This window comes from Rhinoderma darwinii, chromosome 8 (genome assembly GCF_050947455.1).
Source record: "Rhinoderma darwinii isolate aRhiDar2 chromosome 8, aRhiDar2.hap1, whole genome shotgun sequence".
NCBI classification, from domain to species: Eukaryota; Metazoa; Chordata; class Amphibia; order Anura; family Rhinodermatidae; genus Rhinoderma; species Rhinoderma darwinii.
Genome location: NC_134694.1, coordinates 20,215,425 through 20,238,144, shown reverse-complemented (window position 1 = coordinate 20,238,144; position 22,720 = coordinate 20,215,425). Strand labels below are relative to the sequence as shown.

Sequence of the window (22,720 nt, the reverse complement as noted above, 5' to 3'; positions counted from 1 at the left end):
AGATTATTAAATGGGATGGGACGTGTGGCTTAATGAAAGGCTAGAAAAATTGGGCTTGCTCAGCTTGGAAAAAAGACGTCTTAGAGGTGATCTTATTAATATGCATAAATATATGTGTGGTCAATACAGAGAACTAGCACATGATGTGTTCCTTCCAAGGAATCTACAAAGGACCAGGGAACCTTCATTGTGTGTCGAAGAAAGACGTTTCAAACATCAATATAGGAAAGGGTTCTTTACAGTTACAGTAGTCAAAGTATGGAATGCCCTACCCCAAGAAGTAGTGATGGCAGATACTATGTCAGGATTTAAATAATAATAAAAAAAAGACTAGATGATTATTTACCAATGGCATTGAGGGTTATAATTAATCAATGACGGGTAATTTATTGAGAAAGGTTTAACTTGATGGACCTGTGTCTTTTTTCAACCTATGTAACTATGTAACCTACATTTACTAAGAGAATCTGGAAACATGTATTTAGGTTTTGCAGTCCGGTGCCAAAAAAGGAGTAATATAGCCACAGCTCCCCAGTGGTAAAAAGATGATATCTTCGTTAGTATATTCCTTCTTTTTTTTAGTAATGTGGTTTTATTTACTTAATATGTATATTGAAGATAAGGCTACTTAATAAAATGCTAGTGATTCTTGAACACCTCTATCAGCCAAGCAATGAGCTACGGCAAAGACCAGCTCTTTCTCTGGAGAACCCAGTATGTTCATTAACATTCATGGATGGCTCATTATGAAGGGCCCTGTTCTGCTCGTGATCGTGGACCGCCAGCACAACCTACTTACCCTTGGCAGCCGTGACCGTGGGACACACTCTTCCTGCCGGCGTTTCTACTGCCACGTCTGGTGTCATCTGCCACGCCAAGCATCATCTGAGCCACGTCTCTGCTACTTCAAGTATCTGCCAGATCATTTCCCCAGGTACTCCCATCCGAGAGACTGTTATTGACTGTTGTTTGGCCAGCTGCTTCTCTGCTACGGGAGAGCGGTTAGTGGGTCCACATACCCCACAGGCGTGACAAGCCCATTGATTCTCACCACTTTATTTAAATGTTATAATGTGTATGATGGGAAAATCACATAAAAGCATAAACGAAACTGTAAATATGTAAATATCATTGAAAATAATAAAAACTTATAACCAAACTAATATTCCTAAGTCCACAAGGGTGCACAAGGGTTTATTTATGACTTGCATTAGGTTTAGCAGCACTAAACACCACTGGATAATACTATAGTAGGTTCACTTGATGGTCTAAGCCTGGAAACTCAGATTGTTCTCTACGCTATGAGCTAAGACTTATCTTTTATCAAAGATTAGTTCAAAATCAAATCCAAAATCAAAATGTTCGATAGATGTAATGGTTTTCTCTCAATTAGAGAAATAAGACATTTGTCTTTGTTAATGACAGATGTTAAGTCTAGTCCTACTCCGTCTTCTTCATAGTCACATTTATATCTGCTAGGTGGTTGTTTTTTGCAGCTTACACATTTGGTTCATCCAAGGAACAGTGAGGAAGTAGCAGATTCTGGTGTTGGCTGTACAGGTGATGTGTCTCTTGAGATGGTGACCAGTTAGAATTGAGTGCAAGCCCTTGTGAGCTAGTAAAATAGCAAATGCCCCTCAGCCATGATGACAGTTCACAATAATTGCACAAAAATTTAATTTCCCTATTGCTATGTCATGAAATTTTCTGACTACAAAAAAAATATATTTTATGTCTACAATGTATATGGATCATACATACGGATGTAGCCATCTTTATCTTGACTCTGATAACTTGCTGCAGCGTAATATCACACAACAAAAGTTATTGAAAAGTCATTGAGAAGTCACTCCTGTTTACATAGAAGAAGTGTAGGAGACCCAAGAACTATGTGAGAAAATGTGTGCAGGTTATGATCAGGTTCAATCGTCAGTGTCCGGATCAAATAAACAGACCAGACAGTGATTACAAAGAACCTCTCTCTCTCTCTCTGGAGGACCAATCATGTCCGTGCATTACATGGACAGCCCATCGGCATCAATGGTCACCATGTAAAACCTTAATTTCTCCTGTGGTGGCGCTGCAGGGAAAAACTAACACTTTCTGCCGGATTTTGTTGCAGATTACAACTGCCTGTTGAGGGTCCTAACAGTGGGGCAACCTGGGATCATCTTAATTTCAGGGGATGCTTCTTACAAAAACAGATTGTAAAAAGCTTTACGCTTTCCCTATAAATAGACTTCTCTATTAAAGTTTTTTTTTTCTTTGGACAGGGTCTTCTGTTGCTGGAACCACTATAATGATTAGCTGTAATCGACAAGAGATCCTGACAGCCAGTGTTTATTTTCCCTGCAGCGCTTCTACAGGGGAAATAAAGTATTACACGGGGAGAATTGAAATCAATGAGTCATTTTTGCACTACACACCTGGTCCTACAGATCCAGAGCTGATTCCTTCTTTCGCTAATACAGGAAGGACCTTCCTTTGTTAACTCTGAATATCCTAATAGGGAATTTTTTTGCATTAGTTATTAAAACTTTAGATAGCTGACCTAATATGTAGGATTTTACAGCTTAGTAGAGTATAAGGGTATGTTCACACGTAGTCAACAAAAATGTCTGAAAATCCAGAGCTGTTTTCAAGGGAAAACAGACCCTGCTTTTCAGACGTTTTTTTACCAACTCGCATTTTTCGCTGCGTTTTCACGCCGTTTTCGAGGCGTTTTTTACGTCCGTTTTTGGAGCTGTTTTCATTGGAGTCTATGAGAAAACAGCTCCAAAAACGTCCAAAGAAGTGTCCTGCACTTCTTTTTACGAGGCTGTATTTTTACGCGTCGTCGTTTGACAGCTGTCAAACGACGACGCGTAAATAACAGGTCGTCTGCACAGTACGTCGGCAAACCCATTCAAATGAATGGGCAGATGTTTGCCGACGTATTGTAGCCCTATTTTCAGACGTAAAACGAGGCAAAATACGCCTCGTATACGTCTGAAATTTGGCCGTGTGAACATACCCTTAGAGTATATATCTATCAGGAAATTAAGCAAGGCAAACTTCACAACAAACCACCCCCCCCCCCTCCTTATATACTTGGAGTTTATTCTTTTGTGCAATTATGATAGACTGTATTACATGGACACAACACCCCCCCCCCCCCCCCAAAAAAAAACACAACACAATTGATTTTTATCATGATATAGTTTGTATTTTTCTTTAACAATACCAAGCTATAGACAGGGACTTACAGAGGCCTATACACTACCGGCAGATACAAACTTCAGAAACACTATTTACATTCAAAAAGGTACATTGCGCACCTGCCCCGGTGCTTCTTGGTTTCCCTTTAACCCCTTCACTTCCAGGGGTGCCTGCAAAAGTGTTAACTATCTTTTTCAGAGCTGGAGGGTAAACACCAATTCTGAGCATTCACGTGCACTGTCCATATAGACCAATGCCAGGAAAATTCACTCCACAGTGTTGTTGTTCCCTTCAAGCTGAGTTAAAACCATAGAATGGATTTGATATGGAGTGTTATTCATCCATTAAAGCTGTTCAGCTTCGATAGTACATGGGTTGGGAGGAAGTAAGACAACGTGTGGCCAGCTGAGGTTGAACTACCAGTCCAAGATTGCCTCATCAGCCAACGGCTTGATGAGATTTGTGGTCAAGTAACCAAGGCTTATTGAGTGTCTAATCTAGTCTAAAATGGAACAATGGTGACCCCATATGTAAGAAACGGCAGTTGTAGTATAAGATTGAATGACAGTCTTCCACCTTCTTGTATGTCGATACCCTAACCCTCAGCTTAAAACACTTTAAACCCCATATAAACATTATACTTTACATGAATTTTACCTCACAAGGTTTTACCCTTTTAGCAGATATACCTCAAATTCCACTATTTGTAGTAATGGCATTATATAATATTACATATAAGGAAAGAAATGTGTGCTATGTTACAAAAACAGCGGCAAATAGATATCATGGTGGATTATTCTAAAATGGAAAATCAAACAACTGGATATGTTTTAATGGTGCACTGTGGAGAGAAGTCATGGTTTACTCAGTCAATTGCTATAGTTTTGGGAGGCTGAGGTGCTTGCTGAAAGTCCGGTAATTAAAGGGGTTGTCCAGTTTCAGAAAATGAATGTTATTTTTTGTATAATTAAAAGTTATACAATTTTTTAATATAATTTCTGTATTAATTTCTCCCGGTTTTCAAGATCTCTGTTTTTTGTTATTCAGTAGGAACCTTCCATGTTTACTTCCAGTACATAAAATTCTGTCCATGGTCATGTGATGGACACACAGGTGTTGGGATCGTTAGAAGACACAGCTCTGATAAACATACTGTAACGAGCTGTGCACCTGTGTGACCATCACATGACCATGGACAGAATATTATCCACTGGAAGTAAACAATGAATGTTCCTACTGAATAACAAGAAACGTTCCTACTGAAAACCGTAAGAAATTAATATAGAAGATATATTGGAAAATGGTATGACTTTTAATTATACAAAAAATAATACTCATTTGCTGAAACCGGACAACCCCTTTAAGTGACCCTTGGCATCATGGATATCACTAGGAATCTCAAGCCATTAATGCAAACCAGTGTTAGACTTGGGCCTACTAGAGAAAATTATTATGTGGACAAGCTGTCCACTTTTGATTTAATTATAAATTGTATCATAACACACACAAAAAATATCATCAGTAAGGTCTAGTGGGTTATTAGTGGACTATCCCATAAGATATAGACCATTGTAGATAGTAATTGGCTCCAAATGGGATTATCTTCTGAAGACCTTTGGGGTTGATTATTTTGTGAGAGACTGGGCCCACTGGAGGATCCTCTGGTACTCCGGTGGGACATTCGGACCATGATGCCAACCCTTATTTTTCCAGCCATTCATCTTCTATGACTTCTAGTAAACCATTGGCCTAGTTTAGATATCTTAAAGATTATCCTTTGCTTAGAACTAAAGGATAGCCCTTCATTCAGATTACCATATAATGGAAATGTACAGGTACTGACATGTTTACATTGGTGTCTAACAGGGCAATTATGATGTGTAGTTCATAAACCGTTAGAAATCAATATAATCTCGATTGATGTCCATCGCGGAGCTCTTGGACCAATAATGCTTGAAGAGAACAACGGACTACTCCATAACTACGCATTGTCATGTTTTTCCTGGCACTGTAGGTTAGTATATTGTTCTCCTTCACAAAATATCCCCCCTTCTGTTCAACACTCAAAAAACAAAACATATTGAACATCCACAATTAAATGTGACAACAGACAGGGGTGGTGGTCACTCAGCGAAAAAGAATGATACCCTTTATATATATACACAGCACTTCTGTCTGGAAATATTCTGAAGAGGTCTCCAGGCAGCCACCTCGTAGGTGGAAACACTGCTGCATGTTCCTGCAGAAACATGGGGACAATGGGTAATAATAGTCACAGGGTGGACCCTGAGGCACAGGGAGATAAGGTGGCTGGGATGGATTCCCCAAGTAAGCACCTTAGCCATAATGCTGCACCTGCTCCTGAGAAAAGACATTGGGATACAAGGAAATGTATTCTCCTTTGGTCCTGACATCCTAAGGAAAAGAAGAACCTTGCTTGTCTTGCAAAAGGCCAGCAGGATTCTCTACTGCTTATCACTTGCTTACCAGTTCTGCATTGAGTATGCAATAAACCCTGTAATCAATGGCTGGACCCCTTAAAGAAGGCCTTGCAACCAATTGCAGGTCTTTATAGTAATAGAGGGGTCGAAACGGTTTGTTGCCTTCGTAGCTCCTGAGATGCACACCATGCAGAACTGAGTTACATTATAAAGCTTATGTAATAGCCTGGTGCATATAGTACATATACACTGTAGCCAATAGCAACAGTCAAATATTCATTTTCAATAGGTTAATAGCGGGCAGCTGCATGGTTGCCGTTGGCTACTTTATGGTCTTACTATTTGCCACATGGCATTAAATAAGCCTATCTTGTATAAAAAATGCTACTTACCATGGCAAATCAACAAACCCACTGGAAAATTGTAACATGATACATAATTTTTTGCTGAAAGAGAGACCGTGAGAACGTCAGATGCAAATGTCTGACATGTAAATGCCCCCCTCTCTTCCAGACGAGAGGCTGTGAACTAAAGAGCATAAAAAAATAATACTTTTTAATTTCTTCATTTCTTCAACTAGGAGCGGAGCTACTGACATAGCCCCAGAATCTGGCTCATTGATTGACAGATGGCGTGTTGATGGTATATGACGATGGATAGACATAGAGAGATTTTTGCCATGTTTGGAAAAGCACACATATGCATACATTGTTCAGATTCCATGTTTTTATATCATTTTTTTTTTTACGTTTGGCAAGCTGCGTCCAGAAAATAAGACCCACAGAGCTGGTGGGTCCCTAGTGAATTTCAAACACACTAAAAGAGACCATTACAAAGAAAAGACACCATAGAAAAGTAACACAGTTTTCGTGTGAATGCGAAACTTGGCGTGAAAGAGAGAAATGCAATTTTTTTATTTTTTTCTTCCTTTGGTTTTTCATGTTTTTTTTGTGTTTTTCACATTTATCACGTTTTTCCTTTTTATCCTTTGATGTGTTTTTAACCTCTTTTTGTTCATTTTTATTAAATAAAATGAGAACACTGGTACCCATCCTCTGCAGTATCTGTTGGCACCTATCCATTTTCTCCTTGTATGTTTTTGTTTGCTCAGTACACGTCATGGAGTTGCAGTTCAAAAATAGTACAGCAGTTCGACCCGTTTGGTGCAAGAGAGACTTACCACATAATATACTACTTGCTGCTCTAGCACCAAAATGGTAAATAGGTTTGTAAACGAAAAATAAATTCTCCAGATCCATCCAGTTCTTCCCACTGCCCCCCTATTGTTAATTCTTGATATTTTTCCCCTAAAACCTTCCTCCATCAAAAATGTGTATTTTTTTGTTTGTTTTTTTTACTCGATTGGGACGTTAGGGATAACCGGAGAGGTGGCTCCAGAGCTCTCATTACCCCCGGCAGCTTCCTTTTCTTTTTTGCCACTGTACTGGCCAATGAAGGAGCCGTCCTCATTGAACTGGACATCCACGCTCCCACCATAGTCAGCCAAGCTGTCGTCACTTCCGAGGGGCTTGACCTCTCCATTCAGGGAAGGTTGGCTGCTAGTGAATGGTTTCTCATCATTGTCACTGGATAAAAACGAAAGGCAAATGTGGTTAAGATTATTCCTTTTGGGTTTTACGGAGACATAGCTATGATTTTAGCGCATCCCTTCAACTTTTTATTCTAAATATACTCTTCTATCTTTCAGCCTTCATTCTGTGGATTTCTGTATGCAATCGCATGAATTATACCAACAAATGAACTGATTTTGTACTTGCACACCACATTGACCTCCTATCTGCCCTCATTGGGAATGGTAGAAAACCAGATGTAATATTTTTTTTCTTCTTGTGTAAGATGGTATAAAAATGATCGAAGGAAGACACAGAAGGAAGATAGATAGAAAGTTCTCTATATGAATTACAGGTTTCATGATGGTGATGTATAAGAAGAAAAGAAAACGCGGGAAGGTGGGAAACCTTGTTAGGGAAAACATAAAAAAATAAAAATCAGTTTTACGAAAGGTTGGGCACTACCTCCTCCTATAAAACATAACTTAACGGGGTAATCTGTTCTTGCGGGGTTAATCTGATAGTGCTCAGCCTGGCATTGCATCTGTCTCCTAGGCAGGCATGCATACGTAGAGGTAAGGGGACCCCATAGCAAAGATTAAAATTTGGCCCCCTCCCATGACACTTACAACCGCATAGGACATGGGCTTGTTCTCACCACCCATTAAAATAAAAAGTGGCAGGCAACGTGACCTGGATGCCCACTCTCCAGGAGAATGATATCAGGCTCATAGGTGGCCCTATAATTCATACACCATCAGGACAAGACATATATAGCATGGCACAAGGGCATAATGCATGGCACTTGCAATTTATGACTGCCCATAAATCAAGGCACCATGTCAGACCGATCACTATCAGATTACCCATTTGCGATAGAGAAAATAATATAATCTGTATTGCATGGTGTTTTATTCACTCATTTTTTGGGGGGGGGCAGTGAGCTAGAATAAGCTTCATCATGAATTTTCAGAATTGAATAGCTAGGTTCAATATGATTAATGGTGCTCATCGGAATGCCCAAAACTCTGGTTCACACTCAACTTTTACTGGGTATTGGGCTCATACTGGTATTTTGAAGAAAAAAAAAGTTAAAATGCATACAACATAAACTTGATGCAGAGGGGTGTTTTGCATTAGATATTAAAGCCAAAAGCTAAAAAGTATAAGAACATAATGAATGATGTATATAATACTCGATAAAAATGAACCATGCATGGAAACAAATCAAACAAGTCCAACACTTTAAAAATCCAATATTAGGGATTATTCTATAAAAGAAAATCTGGTCATGCAAAATAAAAGTAAAAATAGGGATACCATGGTGACATAAATACCAGGTTTCGAAGGTCACAACTAATTGTTAAAGAATAAACCCTTATCATGAAGCTTACACACTTAAAGGACTGTCAAAGTAGACGGATATTGGTGGACGGGCTGCACCCCAGACCATATATCTTCTTAATTTGCGGTACTTACTCTGCATTGACGTGTTGCATTGACCACTATTCCTACATTTTTATGTCTAAAAGGGACACTGACTCTTCTAACAACATTTCCAACTATAGACCTCATGCACACAACAAAGCCATGCGCATGGAGCTTGTGCGTGGGCACTCAGAGTCCCTATGTTTCTGTGGGCACCCTGTGTGCTGCCATATGGTGTCTCTCTACGGCACTATATTCTCTCCGCGAAGCACTGCGTCTAAAGCAGAATACCTCCATAAAAGAAGAGCAACATAGTAATGATTTATATGGATGTCAATTACGAATCTCTATTGTGGCCATATGTCTTCTATTTCCTACAGAACAGAAAGTTGATATTATAATCTCTAGTCCAATGATAGAACGAGTGTGGCATGACTATGAGTTCCTCTCTAATGTCCAAGGTAGCCTTTAATTTGAGCTTTACTAGAATAGATTTGGGGTATTATAATCTGTATTGGGATGGTAGATAATGAGGATCCTCCTTGAATAGGGTGTTAGAGCTCAATGCTACCCCTTTCTTCTACGAGATGAAAGGTCAACCAATTGAAGACATGGATATGGGATCCAAAATATTTCTGATTTCCATTGAATAGTTGATGTGTATAAAGTGCTACAATAACTTAATAGTTCTAATAATATTTCTAGTAATCTCCATCCAAATGACCTAGTACGACTGGGATAATCTGGGTTAAGAAGCAGGACATGGCATTTTTGGGCACATGCAGTATTATTGCAGAGGGAGCAGTATAGTTTTACCAGTGCATATGTTTTACCTATTTCTAAAGAAGGTACTGCTGTTAGAAGAGACAAATGACAGAATGACAGTCACAAGACAATCACAGACTACACGAAGAAAGTGAGCATGCAAGGTGCATATGTTATGGTCGAATACAGAAATCATTGTAGGTTACCAGTAGATAGCCTGCCCATGATTTATGATCTTATAAATAATATATATATATATATATATATATATATATATATATATATATATATATATATATATATATATATATATATACATATATTAGAGAACTGCATGTAAAGCAATTGGGAATCATCCTATAACAGAGCAAGGCCAATGGAAATTGTAATATAATGACAGTCTGTCTCTGGTAAGAATTTCTTATCTATTCCAAATGGATTGTGGCCAAACTCATATATGCAAATGTATTCTTAAACTATACTGCATTATCCAGTCTTCTGCTTTAGACAACCCCTATCTATATGCACTATTGGGGAATTTGGATGTATTAGAGTGGCATGCACCGCTCGGGAGTAGCCAGTTACTGCAAAGAACAGCGTCTCCCAGCATTTACAGCTGATTATAGGGGGCCAGGCAGTGGGGCTCCCCGTGTTTAGCCAATTATTGGGGCGCCTGTTATGAGTTAAGACAACCCCTCACTAAGAAAACTCCATTTCATATGCCTAGATTCCCTGATTTGAGCCATAGTTGCTAAGAAAGAGCTGCTCTGCTCTAGATGACCCAGTCTGTCCATGAATGGTCGGCATGGAAAAATTTTGGGTGGCCTTAGCTTTCTGATCACCAGACCTGCTTCATTTGCTAAAGGGGAAAAAAACCACTTACTAATTCCCTAATATATACTTATTATAGGGATTGCTCTCTTTATGAGTACAAGTGACCAATACAGGGGACCTGGTGGATATTCCCAATGGGCGCCTTGCTCCATTATAGAGATTCTCCGACTTGTAAAGGGAATGATTAGGCAAACATGAATTTATTTGGTTGCTGTTTATGCCATTCCCTTGTATATAAGTGCAGTTTCCCTAATGATGAACCTACAGTTTAATTCAATTCTAAGGTTAGGGCTCCAGAGTGACACACCATCGCCCGTAAATCGCAGTAATATTAAAGGATTACCACAACTTTAATGTTCAGAACTTCTGACCATTATTCCACAGGGCAACAGTGAGGTCGCAATGTGGTCTTGGTAATCACCTGATATTATTGCGACTGGTGGGTGACGCCATGTTGCCGTGGAGCCTTATGCTAACACTACATATATAAAATAGGAATGATATAATAAGCATGCACACAAAAAGAGGATGGAGACAAAACAGTAACTATCACAGCTACACATGACCTACATCCCACACAGCTATGACATACACATGTATACTATATAGCCATACATTAAAGAAGCACTCCACTTTTTTATTTTATTGCCCCCTCCGTTTGTACATTGGTGTTTCAGTGGGGTGCTGTGTGCAGAAATACTTACCGATCATGTTTGCGGGTCCAGCGCCGCTCCCATGATCACATTCTGACCTGGTCTGGAATTGCTGCTTTTCAGAAAACCGGAAGTCAGGCTCTCAATGCGTTCCTATGGAGCCTGGTTCTGGCCTTGTTCTGTCTCCCATAGAGGCATTGAGAGCCTGACTTCCGGTTTTCTGTAAAGCACAGTGATTCCGGACAGGTCAAAGTGAAGATCACATGGGCGGCGCTGGACCCGAAAATTACACGATGCAGGGATCGGTAAGTATTTCTGCACACAGCCCCCCACTGTTACACCAATGTACAAATGGAGGGGACCATAAAAGAAAAAGTGGAGTGCTCCTTTAATGTTCGTTTTTGGATTGCAAATGGCGACTTTCAATGTATTCAAGAAGATACATGTTAGGTGATTTCAGCTCAGCTACACACATTGACAATCTCTGTTCTTGTCACTTAGTAACATCAGGTTGTCATCCAGAAAAAAGTGAAACATTCTATGCAATGAGGTGATACACAGAGATAAGCCATGTTTACATATGGCACGCTGCTCTCTTTACTGAAGTATATGGCAAGTTCCCATAGTGCTAGGGATGTGCGGGTGACACTGAGGGCACACAGCGCCTTCTAATTTCTTATCAGTATGATCGTAGGTAACAAACTAGATGATCCAGTGGGTCTCATGCATAAAACGGGTGCAAGAAAACAGAAGACCAGTTGCCGATTGTAAACAGATATTCCCAGTGTAGGTTAGGAAATGTAAAACACGACTGGTTGCTATGGGCAACTGCTCCACCCTGTGACTGCGCCAATTTTTATACATAAGATTAAATTTTTTATAGCATTCACATGTATAGAATCTCGTGCCATGTAAACGTGTAAGAAATCGCCTCATTTACATGGCTTGTTTGGATAAAACTATCCCCCTGCTCACAAGGACTCTATGTAAGGCACTATATGCTCCAAAGCAATATTTGTAGGGCAGCATATATCCACAATGTGGCATGTGACGGAAAATACCTCAATCTTTTTCTGACAGATGCATAAGAATCAGTCAGAATAAAATCAAAGGTACGTGGATAAAATGTTTATACCCATGCCAAGCGAAGGACAGCAAGTTACTGATCCAAACCACATGTGGTAGACCAGGAACTCAAGTTGGCCAGACATTTAATGGTTCACCAAGCATTTAGCCATCAACGGTGATCCTAAAATGGACCAACTGCTTATGTCTACTGGAGTATATAGGCAACCACCTCCATATAGCGCAAGGAGCCATACTTACGTTGCCTGAGGGCCTCAAGCAAACACCAAAGTATCCCTCAAATTATTCTTATTTTCTACCAGGTCTTAAAGATAAAGCTTTGGTGGGAATGTTGGTGGCTCCTCATACCTCTACCAATGATCTGAAGAGAAGCTCGAAAATAATACTCCTCTTCTAAGTATTAGAAGTATGGACCACTTTACTCAAGAAACCTCATATTGCCTTACATTTTAGGTCTTGAAAAGTCAACATATATATGTGAATGCTACTTGGACTGTATATATTTAATAATGCAGCTTAGATTTTCTTGAATTTAGTTGGCCAGTAGGCCTTAAGAATGATTGACTTTCTTACACCCAGCCATTGGAGTATTACCAGACGTTTACGAGCCAGACAACTGCTGGTAGATCCTCATGGAAATAGAATTTAGCAAAGGCTGGAGGCTTATGGTTTACCATACATGAGGTCAAGGACAGATGCAGCTGCATATTGATTTGAAGGAACATGGCACAAAAGGGTGTAAACGTAATTCAAGGAACACCCATTGTGCAAAAGCGCATCCCCCATTTGTAACAAGGAACTTTACCGTGTGAGAGCAGCTTACCTCTCCAGAGATCTGATGGCAGCATGGATAAGAGAGTGGAGAACGAATGCAAAAGGTCAGACACACCAATCACACAGGTGCCAACAGTGCATGTGGGCAGAAGCCCTGCGGTCACTTCTACACATTGTATCATATACTGGTCCATTTCTCTCAAGTCCAATATTGTGTAAATGTTGCTCATTTCTTGAGCTGCTACATTTGACAACAGTAGGATCATAAATGAAACATAAAGAACCTAACCCTTTCAGCTCCAGACTCATTTTATATTTTTTAATTTTTAAAAAGCCTTTTTTACCTTTATTTAGCCGCCCTAGGGAACTTAAACCTGCGATCATTAGATCACTTATGCCATAGTCTGCAATATCACAATATTGCAGTCCATGGCAAAATCATTGCATTGCTATTGAGACGTGCCACAGTCAGATCTTAGTAGCAATCTTCCTATAGTAGCGCTGGGAGCGTTCACACGGCTCCCATCTATTGTAGGAATACACCGCCTCCCGTGATCTCACGCTTATCCAACGTAAATAGGCAGATTAGCGACGGGAAAGAGTTAAAGGGTTTATATGAAATTAGAAAAAGTGTCTGCTTTTTTTCCTAAGAAACAGTGCCACTCCATAACTTTAGTATTGAAATGAATATGGCTAAGTTGCAATACCAGACACTGCCATTGGACAAGGGTGGCACTGTTTCTAGAAGAAAAAAAGATAGAACCTTTTTTTTTATTTTTATTTTAAATCTCAGACAACCCCTTTAAGAGCATTGTTGTTTTACATTTAATTGGCACTGAATGCCAGGACCTCTTTTCAATTAGTAAATATGGGTAAGATACTACAATATTATACTAAAAGAACTATAGTTGCAGTGGCTGTATATATTTATATACATACATACCAGGGGATACTGAAGTTGAGGTTAGTTATAATGAATCATCCCCAATGATGGGTTTGAATTTCTAATTTTAAACTGTAGATGATGTGGTGAACAATACGATTATGTGTTAAAATGAATATATACAGATGTAGTAGAGCTTAATTTGCCATTGAACCTTTTTGTATGCAACATGATAACTGAGGATGCAGTAGGTTTATGAAAAACACACAATGTATGGAGATGTTATAATGCCTCCTTCCAATTGATAAACTCAGCCCTGCTACATTAGCTTTTCTACGCCCCCCACCAATGAATTTGATAAATCAACGTAGAATGTGTTGTACTCCACAGCACCAACTTTTCTTAGCTGAGAGCCCAAGTATGATTGTTCTAGGCTTACAAATGTCACTGTGCATACCAATATTATATACTAGGACAATTAAGAATCTCCAAAATTACTTTATGAGGAGATATTGGCATTGGTTATTAATCATATTTTACTGTTAGAGTAGTCTGAGATTAGAAAAAGGGGTCTGTTTTTTTCCCCACAATAAACAGCGCCTTTCATTCCTTTAGGTTGTCTCTGGTATTGCAGCCTAGCCTTATTCAAGTGCTTGGGACTGGGATGCAATATCAGACATAGCCCAGAGACAAGAGTGGTGTTGTTTCGCAAAAGAACAGACCTTCAGGATCTCATACATCCCATTTAATGTTAACCAGCAGTCAAACGGGTTATGATCTGTCCATGGTGCTGAATTTTAACTCTAAATTTAGAGCAGCTTATTGCAGACTTCTACTTTTGAGGAACCTCAAGATCCTAGCATTCTTTATTATTTGGTGCTACACTAAAATGCCTTTTATTCAATCTGCAATGCAATGACTTTCTGAAGGTTTTTGCCTAACAACTGATGGAATGTGATATTCACATTTGCATTAATTTACCATTTGGATAGTGAACTGGCTGTTGCTCATTTTAGAATGGCCTGGAAGCAATTCTGAATTAATCTGTTTCCCCCTCACTATTAGTTGCATAAGAATTGCCAAATCTGAAGACACAAATAATATTTCCATAATAATCTGCACCAGATGTCAAAAAAGTCTGTTCTTCCTTGTGTAACACAGAAAGCAAAATCTGGTGTAACTACACCAAACTACTTTTCCGTCTTGACATGTGTCATAAAAATATACTAGAATCATTCAATTTATTCAAAAAAGCTACCTATAAATAACTTTTAAACATGTAAAACTTTTTTTTTTAATCCTAGCCCTACAAAAAAGTTAAAAAATATAAAATAGCGAAAACATTTTTTTTAGCATATAAAAATACAGTAATTGTACTAGAATTTGAATAAATTCTGTACATTTTGACACAAGTTGGAAGAAAAACAGAAGATACAGGATATTTATATGATCCTTTCTAAATTTAATCATCGATGTACCTAAAGCAAAATATGAAGAAGTACGTTGTTATGTAACTCCTCTAAAAGGTCAATGTGTTAATGCCTTAAGTGTCTAAGTAGATTACATGAGTGAGGGTCCATGGGCCCAGCATACATCAAAATTAAGGAAGATCAAGACCGGTCACAAAGAGGATTTAATGCTCTAAAGAGCACCGCAGCCCTTTAAATATAGCAGAAGGCATCATCTACTGATGTCTATATTATATCAAAAGATGACTATAGGACAGTATCACTTATTTTTGTACCTGTACTCCCCGAAAGTTTCATCTTTCATTGGACGAGCTTCAGAATCCACTTGGGTGTCTTCTTTATCCTTCACTATATGACAAAATCGTTAGATATAAAAGAAAAACATGGGGTGCATCATTGAAGAATTGGAACATCTGACGGGTCTTTCTAGAAAATTTATGTTGCTCAACTTTTATATACTCAGTAGCAACACTGTAGTAAACACTGTAGTATGCATAGTTACTCCATACACGACTCTGGTTTGCAACCTTCTAAAATGCATGCTGCCCTGATTCTTCCTCCCCAATCTGGTCACAGGGCAAAAGGGGGTCAACAGTGCAGATGCAGAAGAAAAAGATGGAAATTTCATGAACGTTCCATTTGAAGCTGATTCCATTGCCTAAAACTTTCTCATTCAGAGGGACCTGGTAAACTGGCCATGCCATATCTAATGCCAGCACATCAAGACAGGATGTAGGATGTAAATGGAAATGGCAGGACATGTCCCCCCGGTGCTGGGTGCCAGGGGGGAGGGTTGCAACAAGCCACTCTGCCTTGGCCAGGGTATTTAAATAAGTGTACTGAATCGTTGTCTCAGGTAAAGGAAAGCCTAGCTACAACTCTGCCTGCCCTCTCTATTGACAGAATAGAGGCATGGCATCAAGGAGAAAGAGCTGCAGGGAGCTTGCCTTCCCCTCAGCAGCTCTCCCTATTTCCCATTCAGCTCCCCTTGTAAGGTGAGGTGTTCTGTTAACATTTATTTTACTCCATATTGGAATGAATTCCATTTTCTTGGATTTAAAGAGACTCTGTCACCACATTATAAGTGCCCTATCTCCTACATAAGGAGATCGGCGCTATAATGTAGGTGACAGTAATGCTTTTTATTTAGAAAAACGATCTATTTTAAACCACTTTTTTAGCGATTTTTAGCTTTATGCTAATGAGATTCTTAATGCCCAAGTGGGCGTGTTTTCACTTTCGACCAAGTGGGCGTTGTACAGAGGAGTGTATGACGCTGACCAATCAGTGACCAGTAGCGTCATACACTCCTCTCCATTCATTTACACAGCAGCATCACGTTCTTACTAGAACACGATGTGCTGCCACATACACAGACATTAACGTTAATCAAGTGTCCTGATAATAAATATACATGATCTCCAGCCTGGACGTCATGTGTATTCAGAATCCTGACACTTCTGAATATTTTCTGTGAGATTCCAGCAAGCCACGCGTAATCTCGCAAGATTACGATGTAAACGAGATTTCATTTCCCTTGCTGGAAATCTCACAGAAAAGATTCAGAAGTGTCAGGATTCTGAATACACATGACGTGCAGGCTGGAGGTCATGTATATTCATTATCAGGACACTTGATTAACGTTAATGTCTGTGTATGTGGCAGCACATCGTGTTCTAGTAAGAACGCTATGCTGCTGTGTAAATGCATTGGTCAGCTTCATACACTCCTCTGTACAACGCCCACTTGGTCTAAAGTAAAAATACGCCCACTTGGGCATTAAGCAACTCATTAGCATAAATCTAAAATCGCTAATAAAGTGGTCAAAATAGATCGTTTTTTTTTTCAAATAAAAAGCATTACTGTCACCTACATTATAGCGCTGATCTCCTTATATAGGAGATAGGGCACTTATAATGTGGTGACAGAGCCTCTTTAAAGAGAAGATTTATTAGAATAATAGATCATAATGACTGAAGTAATTAGAACTGAAATACCGTAGAGTGTCTATCTCTTAGCTTTGGACAGCTGTCAACTTACCTGAATATTTTCCACCTTTGCTACGTTTGATGAAGCACAGGATGACCAGGATGAGAAGCAGCAGAACTATTGCACTTATGAGACCAATAAACCAGCCCTGTGACGCAAATCCCCTCTCATCAGGTAGAGCTGTAAACCATAGATAAGAAGACATACTGTATGGTTAATAATGTCATGACTGGGAGCATGTATCAAGAATATCTATCTATCTCATATCTATCCATCTGTCTGTCTCATGTCTGTCTGTCTCATGTCTGTCTGTCTGTCTGTGTCATGTCTGTCTCATGTCTGTCTGTGTCATGTCTGTCTCATGTCTGTCTGTCTCATGTCTGTCTGTCTGTCTGTGTCATGTCTGTCTCATGTCTGTCTGTCTCATGTCTGTCTGTCTGTCTGTCTCATGTCTGTCTGTCTCATGTCTGTCTGTCTCATGTCTGTCTGTCTGTCTGCCTGTGTCATGTCTGTCTGTCTGCCTGTCTGTCTGTCCGTCTGTCTCATGTCTGTCTGTCTCATGTCTGTCTGTCTCATGTCCGTCTGTCTCATGTCTGTCTGTCTGTCTGTCTCATGTCTGTCTGTCTCATGTCTGTCTGTCTCATGTCTGTCTGTCTGTCTCATGTCTGTCTGTCTCATGTCTGTCTGTCTGTCTGTCTGTCTCATGTCTGTCTGTCTGTTTGTCTGTCTGTATCATGTCTGTCTGTCTCATGTCTGTCTGTCTGTTTGTCTGTCTGTCTCATGTCTGTCTGTCTCATGTCCGTCTGTCTGTCTCATGTCCGTCTGTCTGTCTCATGTCCGTCCGTCCGTCTATCTATCTATCTATCTATCTATCTATCTATCTATCTATCTATCTATCTATCTACCTATCACATATCTATCTATCTATCTATCTATCTATCTATCTATCTATCTATCTATCTATCTATCTATCTATCTATCTATCTATCTCATATCTATCTATCACATATCTATCTATCACATATCTATCTATCTATCTATCTATCTATCTATCTATCTATCTATCTATCTACCTATCACATATCTATCTATCTATCTATCTATCTATCTATCTATCTATCTATCTATCTATCTATCTATCTATCTATCTATCTATCTATCACATATCTATCTATCTATCTATCTATCTATCTATCTATCTATCTATCTATCTATCTATCTATCTATCTATCTATCTATCTATCTATCTATCTATCTATCTATCTACTGTATCTATGAGCATGTATCAAGCACCATTGAATAGGCATGCTCATTCGTTAAAGGTCTCCCTGTTATTTTTGGAATTCACATCCAGAGAAACAGTACTCGCAATGATCTGACTTTTAGGTCATGTCCCCTTTCAGTACTCTAGCACATGCTACTACTGAACACAGCCCTGGCAGAGTATCCTGGAATATGTTATAGCAGCATCTTTGAACATAATATTATTAATGAGCACATTAAGAAGTATTAGGTTTGTATTAATTTCTGGTTCCTACCTGATGGCAAAGTGTGAGTCTCAGTTCTCCAAATTTCATCATAATGAGTGTGATTTAATGCCATAAGACGAACAATATAATTTCCACCAGGTTGCAGTTCAACAATTTTGAATTCAGCTTCAGAAGCATTTACATCATATTGCTGCCAGGAATCACCTGAAAATAAACATTTTTTATTGTTGTCCTCATCCGCAATCAAGCTAAATATATTATTTCGTCACGTTACCTATGTTTTATTTATACTTACTGCTTTTGTTTTTCATCTCAACTCTGAGTTCAACATTTCTCTGTCCATCCAATGGTCTCCATTTTATGGTGATACATTTTGATGTCCTTGCAAATGTAACATTTAGAACTGGTGGAAATTCTAAAGGTAAAACAGAATAAAATAATAGGCCAACTACAGAAGTGTGAGGCAATTATATCATTTAAACTACAATATAGGTTGATTCATGACTAAAATTTCACATCTGTAGGTGATATCCATTGTGTTGTGTTGAGAGTTGTTTGTATGTTTGTAGATAAAGAGTACTGAGCAACGTGATAGGAAGACGTTTTGTGACAAACCAAAGTCTCTGGTGCAGCAGACTTAATATATATGTTTAAAAAATTTGTTTTCAGCCCATGTCAATTGTAAAAGCCAGTTCAACTGGTCTTACCCAGTCCCAAATCTTCACCTGATCTCACTTCAAGATGTTTTTGAACATCAATCTTTGTTTTAATTAACCAATCTGCCTGCATTATGTGTCCTAGGGGGAGCCATACTGGGAGAGTCACTTGCTAAGAAGGATCTGGGTGTACTTGTAAATCATAGACTAAATAACAGCATGTAATGTCAATCTGCTGCTTCAAAGGCCAGCAGGATATTGTCGTGTATTAACCGCTTCCCGACCGCCCACTGTATATTCACGTCGGCACTTGCTGGGCTCTGTGTAGCGCCGACGTGAATTCACGGTGGGTGTTAAAAGCGAGATCCGGGTGTCTCAGAGTAGCGCTGACACCCGGATCGCGCTGTTATCACCTGCCTCTGGTCCCGGAGATATGATCGGGACCTGATTAGTTCAGGTCCCGGTCATGTGATCGCAGGGAAAGTGTGTTGTAGCAACGAACTGGAAAGTTTGTTGCTACAACAAACTTTCCCGGGGACCGATTGCAGGTGCTGCAGTCGGTTATAAGGCAGAACCGGGTGCCATATAACAGCCCCCGGGTCTGCCATGCACAGCAGCCTATGAGAACCAGCCGGAGGCCGGTCCTCATAAGCTTCCTGTCAGTGTGACTCTCAGCGTCACACTGACAGTTTATAATACGTTACACTACCTAGGTAGTGTAATGTATTATAGCAGCAATCAGTGCTGCCAGTCTTCAAGTAAAAAGTAAAAAATAAAGTAATAAAAAAGTTTTATAAAAGTGTAAAAACAAGTTATAAAAGTTACAAAAAAAAATAATGCTTTTTTTCCTATAATAAGCCTTTTATTATAGGAAAAAAATGAAAATGTTAAAAAAAGTACACATATTTGGTATCACCGCGTTCGTAACGACCCAAACTATAAAACTATAATATTATTTTTCCCGCACGGTGAACACCGCAAAAAAAATAATTAAAAAACAATGTCAGAATCACTTTTTTTTGGTCATCAACCCTCCCAAAATATAGAATAAAAAGTGATCAAAAAGTCGCATGTACCCCAAAATAGTACCAATAAAAACTACAACCCGTCCCGCAAAAAACAAGCCCTTACACCGCTTTTTTGACGGAAAAATATAAAATTATGGCTCTCAGAATATGGTGACACAAAAAATAAATAATTTTATCAAAGTGATTTTATTGCGCAATCGCCATAAAACATAACAAACCTATATACATATGGTATCGCCGTAATCGTACCGACCCGCAGAATAAAGTAAAATGTAATTTATACCGCACGGTGAATACTGTAAAAAAAGAATACAAAAAACATTGTCAGAATTTATATTTCTTTGTCACTTTGCTTCCAAAAAAATCTAATAAAAAGTGATTAAAAAAAATCACATGTACCCTAAAATGGTACCAATGAAAAGTAGAGATTGTCCCGCAACAAATAAGCCCTCACACAGCTCCGTTGGAGAAAAAATAAAAAAGTTCTGGCTCTCAGAATATGGCGATGCAAAATGTGCAGAGTGTTCCAAAAGCGGATAGGATCGGGCGCAATTTATTAGTGCGACACCGGCCACATATCTGCAAATTATTATTTATGTACCCCATTATTATACCCTCTTATTATGCCCTGATGTACTCTGCCCAATTTACACATACCCCCACATCATAAACTGAAATACCAGCAAAACCCCAAACAGAACAGTTACCAAGCAAAATCTGTGCTCCAAAAGCCAAATGGTGTTCCCTCCCTTCTGAGCCCCACACACAGCGTGCCCAAACACCAGCTTACGTCCACATATATGATATTTTATATCCGGGAGAACCCGCTCAACATTGTATGAGGTATTTGTCTTCAGTGGCACAAACTGGGCACAATATATTGTGCATTAAAATGGCATATCAGTGGAAAATTGTAATTTTCACTTTGCACCATCCGCTGCGCATTAACGCCTTGGCGCACCACGACTTAATAGCATGTCGTGGTGCGAGGGGTTATATATGGAGCGGGCTCAAGCGCTGCGCCCGCTCCATATTCTGCAGCTGTCAGCTGTGTATTACAGCTGACACCCGGGACTAACGGACAGGAACAGCGATCGCGCTGTTACAGGAGCCTGTATAATGACATTATACTGCAATACATTAGTATTGCAGTGTATTGTACCAGCGACCTAATGATCGCTCGTTCCAGTCCCCTAAAGGGACTTTTGGGAGGTTTCCACTGTTTTGGTACCTCAGGGGCTTTGCATATGCGACATGACACCCGAAAACCATTCCAGCTAAATTTGAGCTCCAAAAGCCAAATATTGTTCCTTCCCTCCTGAGTCCTGCCGTGGGAACAAACAGCAGTTTATTACCACATATGGCGTATTGCTGTAATCAGGACAAATTGCTTTACAAATTTTGGGGTAATTTTTCTCCTTTATTCATTGTAAAAATTAAACATTTCTATGTTTTTCCAGAAAAAAGTAGATTTTCATTTTCACGGTCTAATTCCACTAAATTCAGCAAAAAAACTGTGGGGTCAAAATGCTAACTATACCCCTAGAACAATTCCTTGAGGGGTGTAGTCTTCAAACTGGGGTCAGTTTTGGGGGATTCCACTGTTTTGCTTACTCCAGGGCGTTGCAAACGCGACATGGCACTGAAAACCAATCCAGCAAAATCTGCGCTTCAAAATCCAAATGGCGCTCCTTCCCTTCTGCCGTGGGTCCAAACAGCAGTTTAGTACCACATATGGGGTATTGGCGTAATCGGGAGAAGTAGCTTTACAAGTTCTGGGGTGCTTTTTAATCTTTATTCCTTGCAAATATTATTTTTTTTTATATTTTTTCAGAAAAAAAGTAGATTTTCACTTTCACAGACAAACTCCAATAAATATAGCAAAATACCTGTGGGGTCAAGATGCTAACTGTACCCCTAGATAAATTCCTTGAGGTGTGTAGTTTCCAAAACCGTCTCACTTTTGGGGGATTTCCACTGTTTAGGTACCACAAGACCTCTTCAAACCTGACATGGTGCCTAAAATATATTCTAAAAAAAGGAGGCCCCAAAATCCACCAGGTGCTACTTTGCTTCTGAGGCCTGTGTTTCAGTCCATTATCACACTAGAGCCACGTGTGGGATATTTCTAAAAACTGCAGAATCTGGGCAATAAATATTGAGTTGCATTTCTCGGGTAAAACGTTCTGTGTTACAGAAAAAAATGTATTACAAATGAATTTCAGCAAAAAAAATAAAATTTGTAAATTTCACCTCTACATTGCTTTAATTCCTGTGAAGCGCCTAATGGGTTAAGAAACTTTCTGAATGCTATTTTGAATACTTTGAGGGGTGCAGTTTTTAATATGGGGTGATTTATGGAGTCTATCTAGTACATAAGGCCCTCAAAGCCACTTCAGAACTGAACTGGTCCCTGTAAAAATAGCCTTTTGACATTTTCTTGAAAATGTGAGAA

At 39.2% G+C, this 22,720-nt stretch overlaps 1 protein-coding gene across 3 annotated transcripts in view; it reads right to left on the bottom strand.

Moving 5' to 3' along the window:
* Window positions 1-3,179: 3,179 nt before the first annotated feature.
* The window catches only part of L1CAM (L1 cell adhesion molecule), a 149,572-nt gene continuing 130,031 nt past the window's right edge, over window positions 3,180-22,720 (bottom strand). For 2 of the 3 annotated variants that reach the window (XM_075835465.1, XM_075835467.1), the window contains 6 exons: window positions 18,877-18,996; window positions 18,630-18,785; window positions 17,143-17,271; window positions 15,378-15,450; window positions 12,800-12,811; window positions 3,180-7,225 (listed from right to left, as the gene is read on the bottom strand). In XM_075835465.1, the coding sequence (XP_075691580.1) occupies window positions 6,994-7,225; window positions 12,800-12,811; window positions 15,378-15,450; window positions 17,143-17,271; window positions 18,630-18,785; window positions 18,877-18,996 (722 nt within the window). In that variant the 3' untranslated portion in view covers window positions 3,180-6,993. The remainder of the gene's footprint in view (window positions 7,226-12,799; window positions 12,812-15,377; window positions 15,451-17,142; window positions 17,272-18,629; window positions 18,786-18,876; window positions 18,997-22,720) is intronic. The other variant, XM_075835466.1, reaches the window with a different exon arrangement.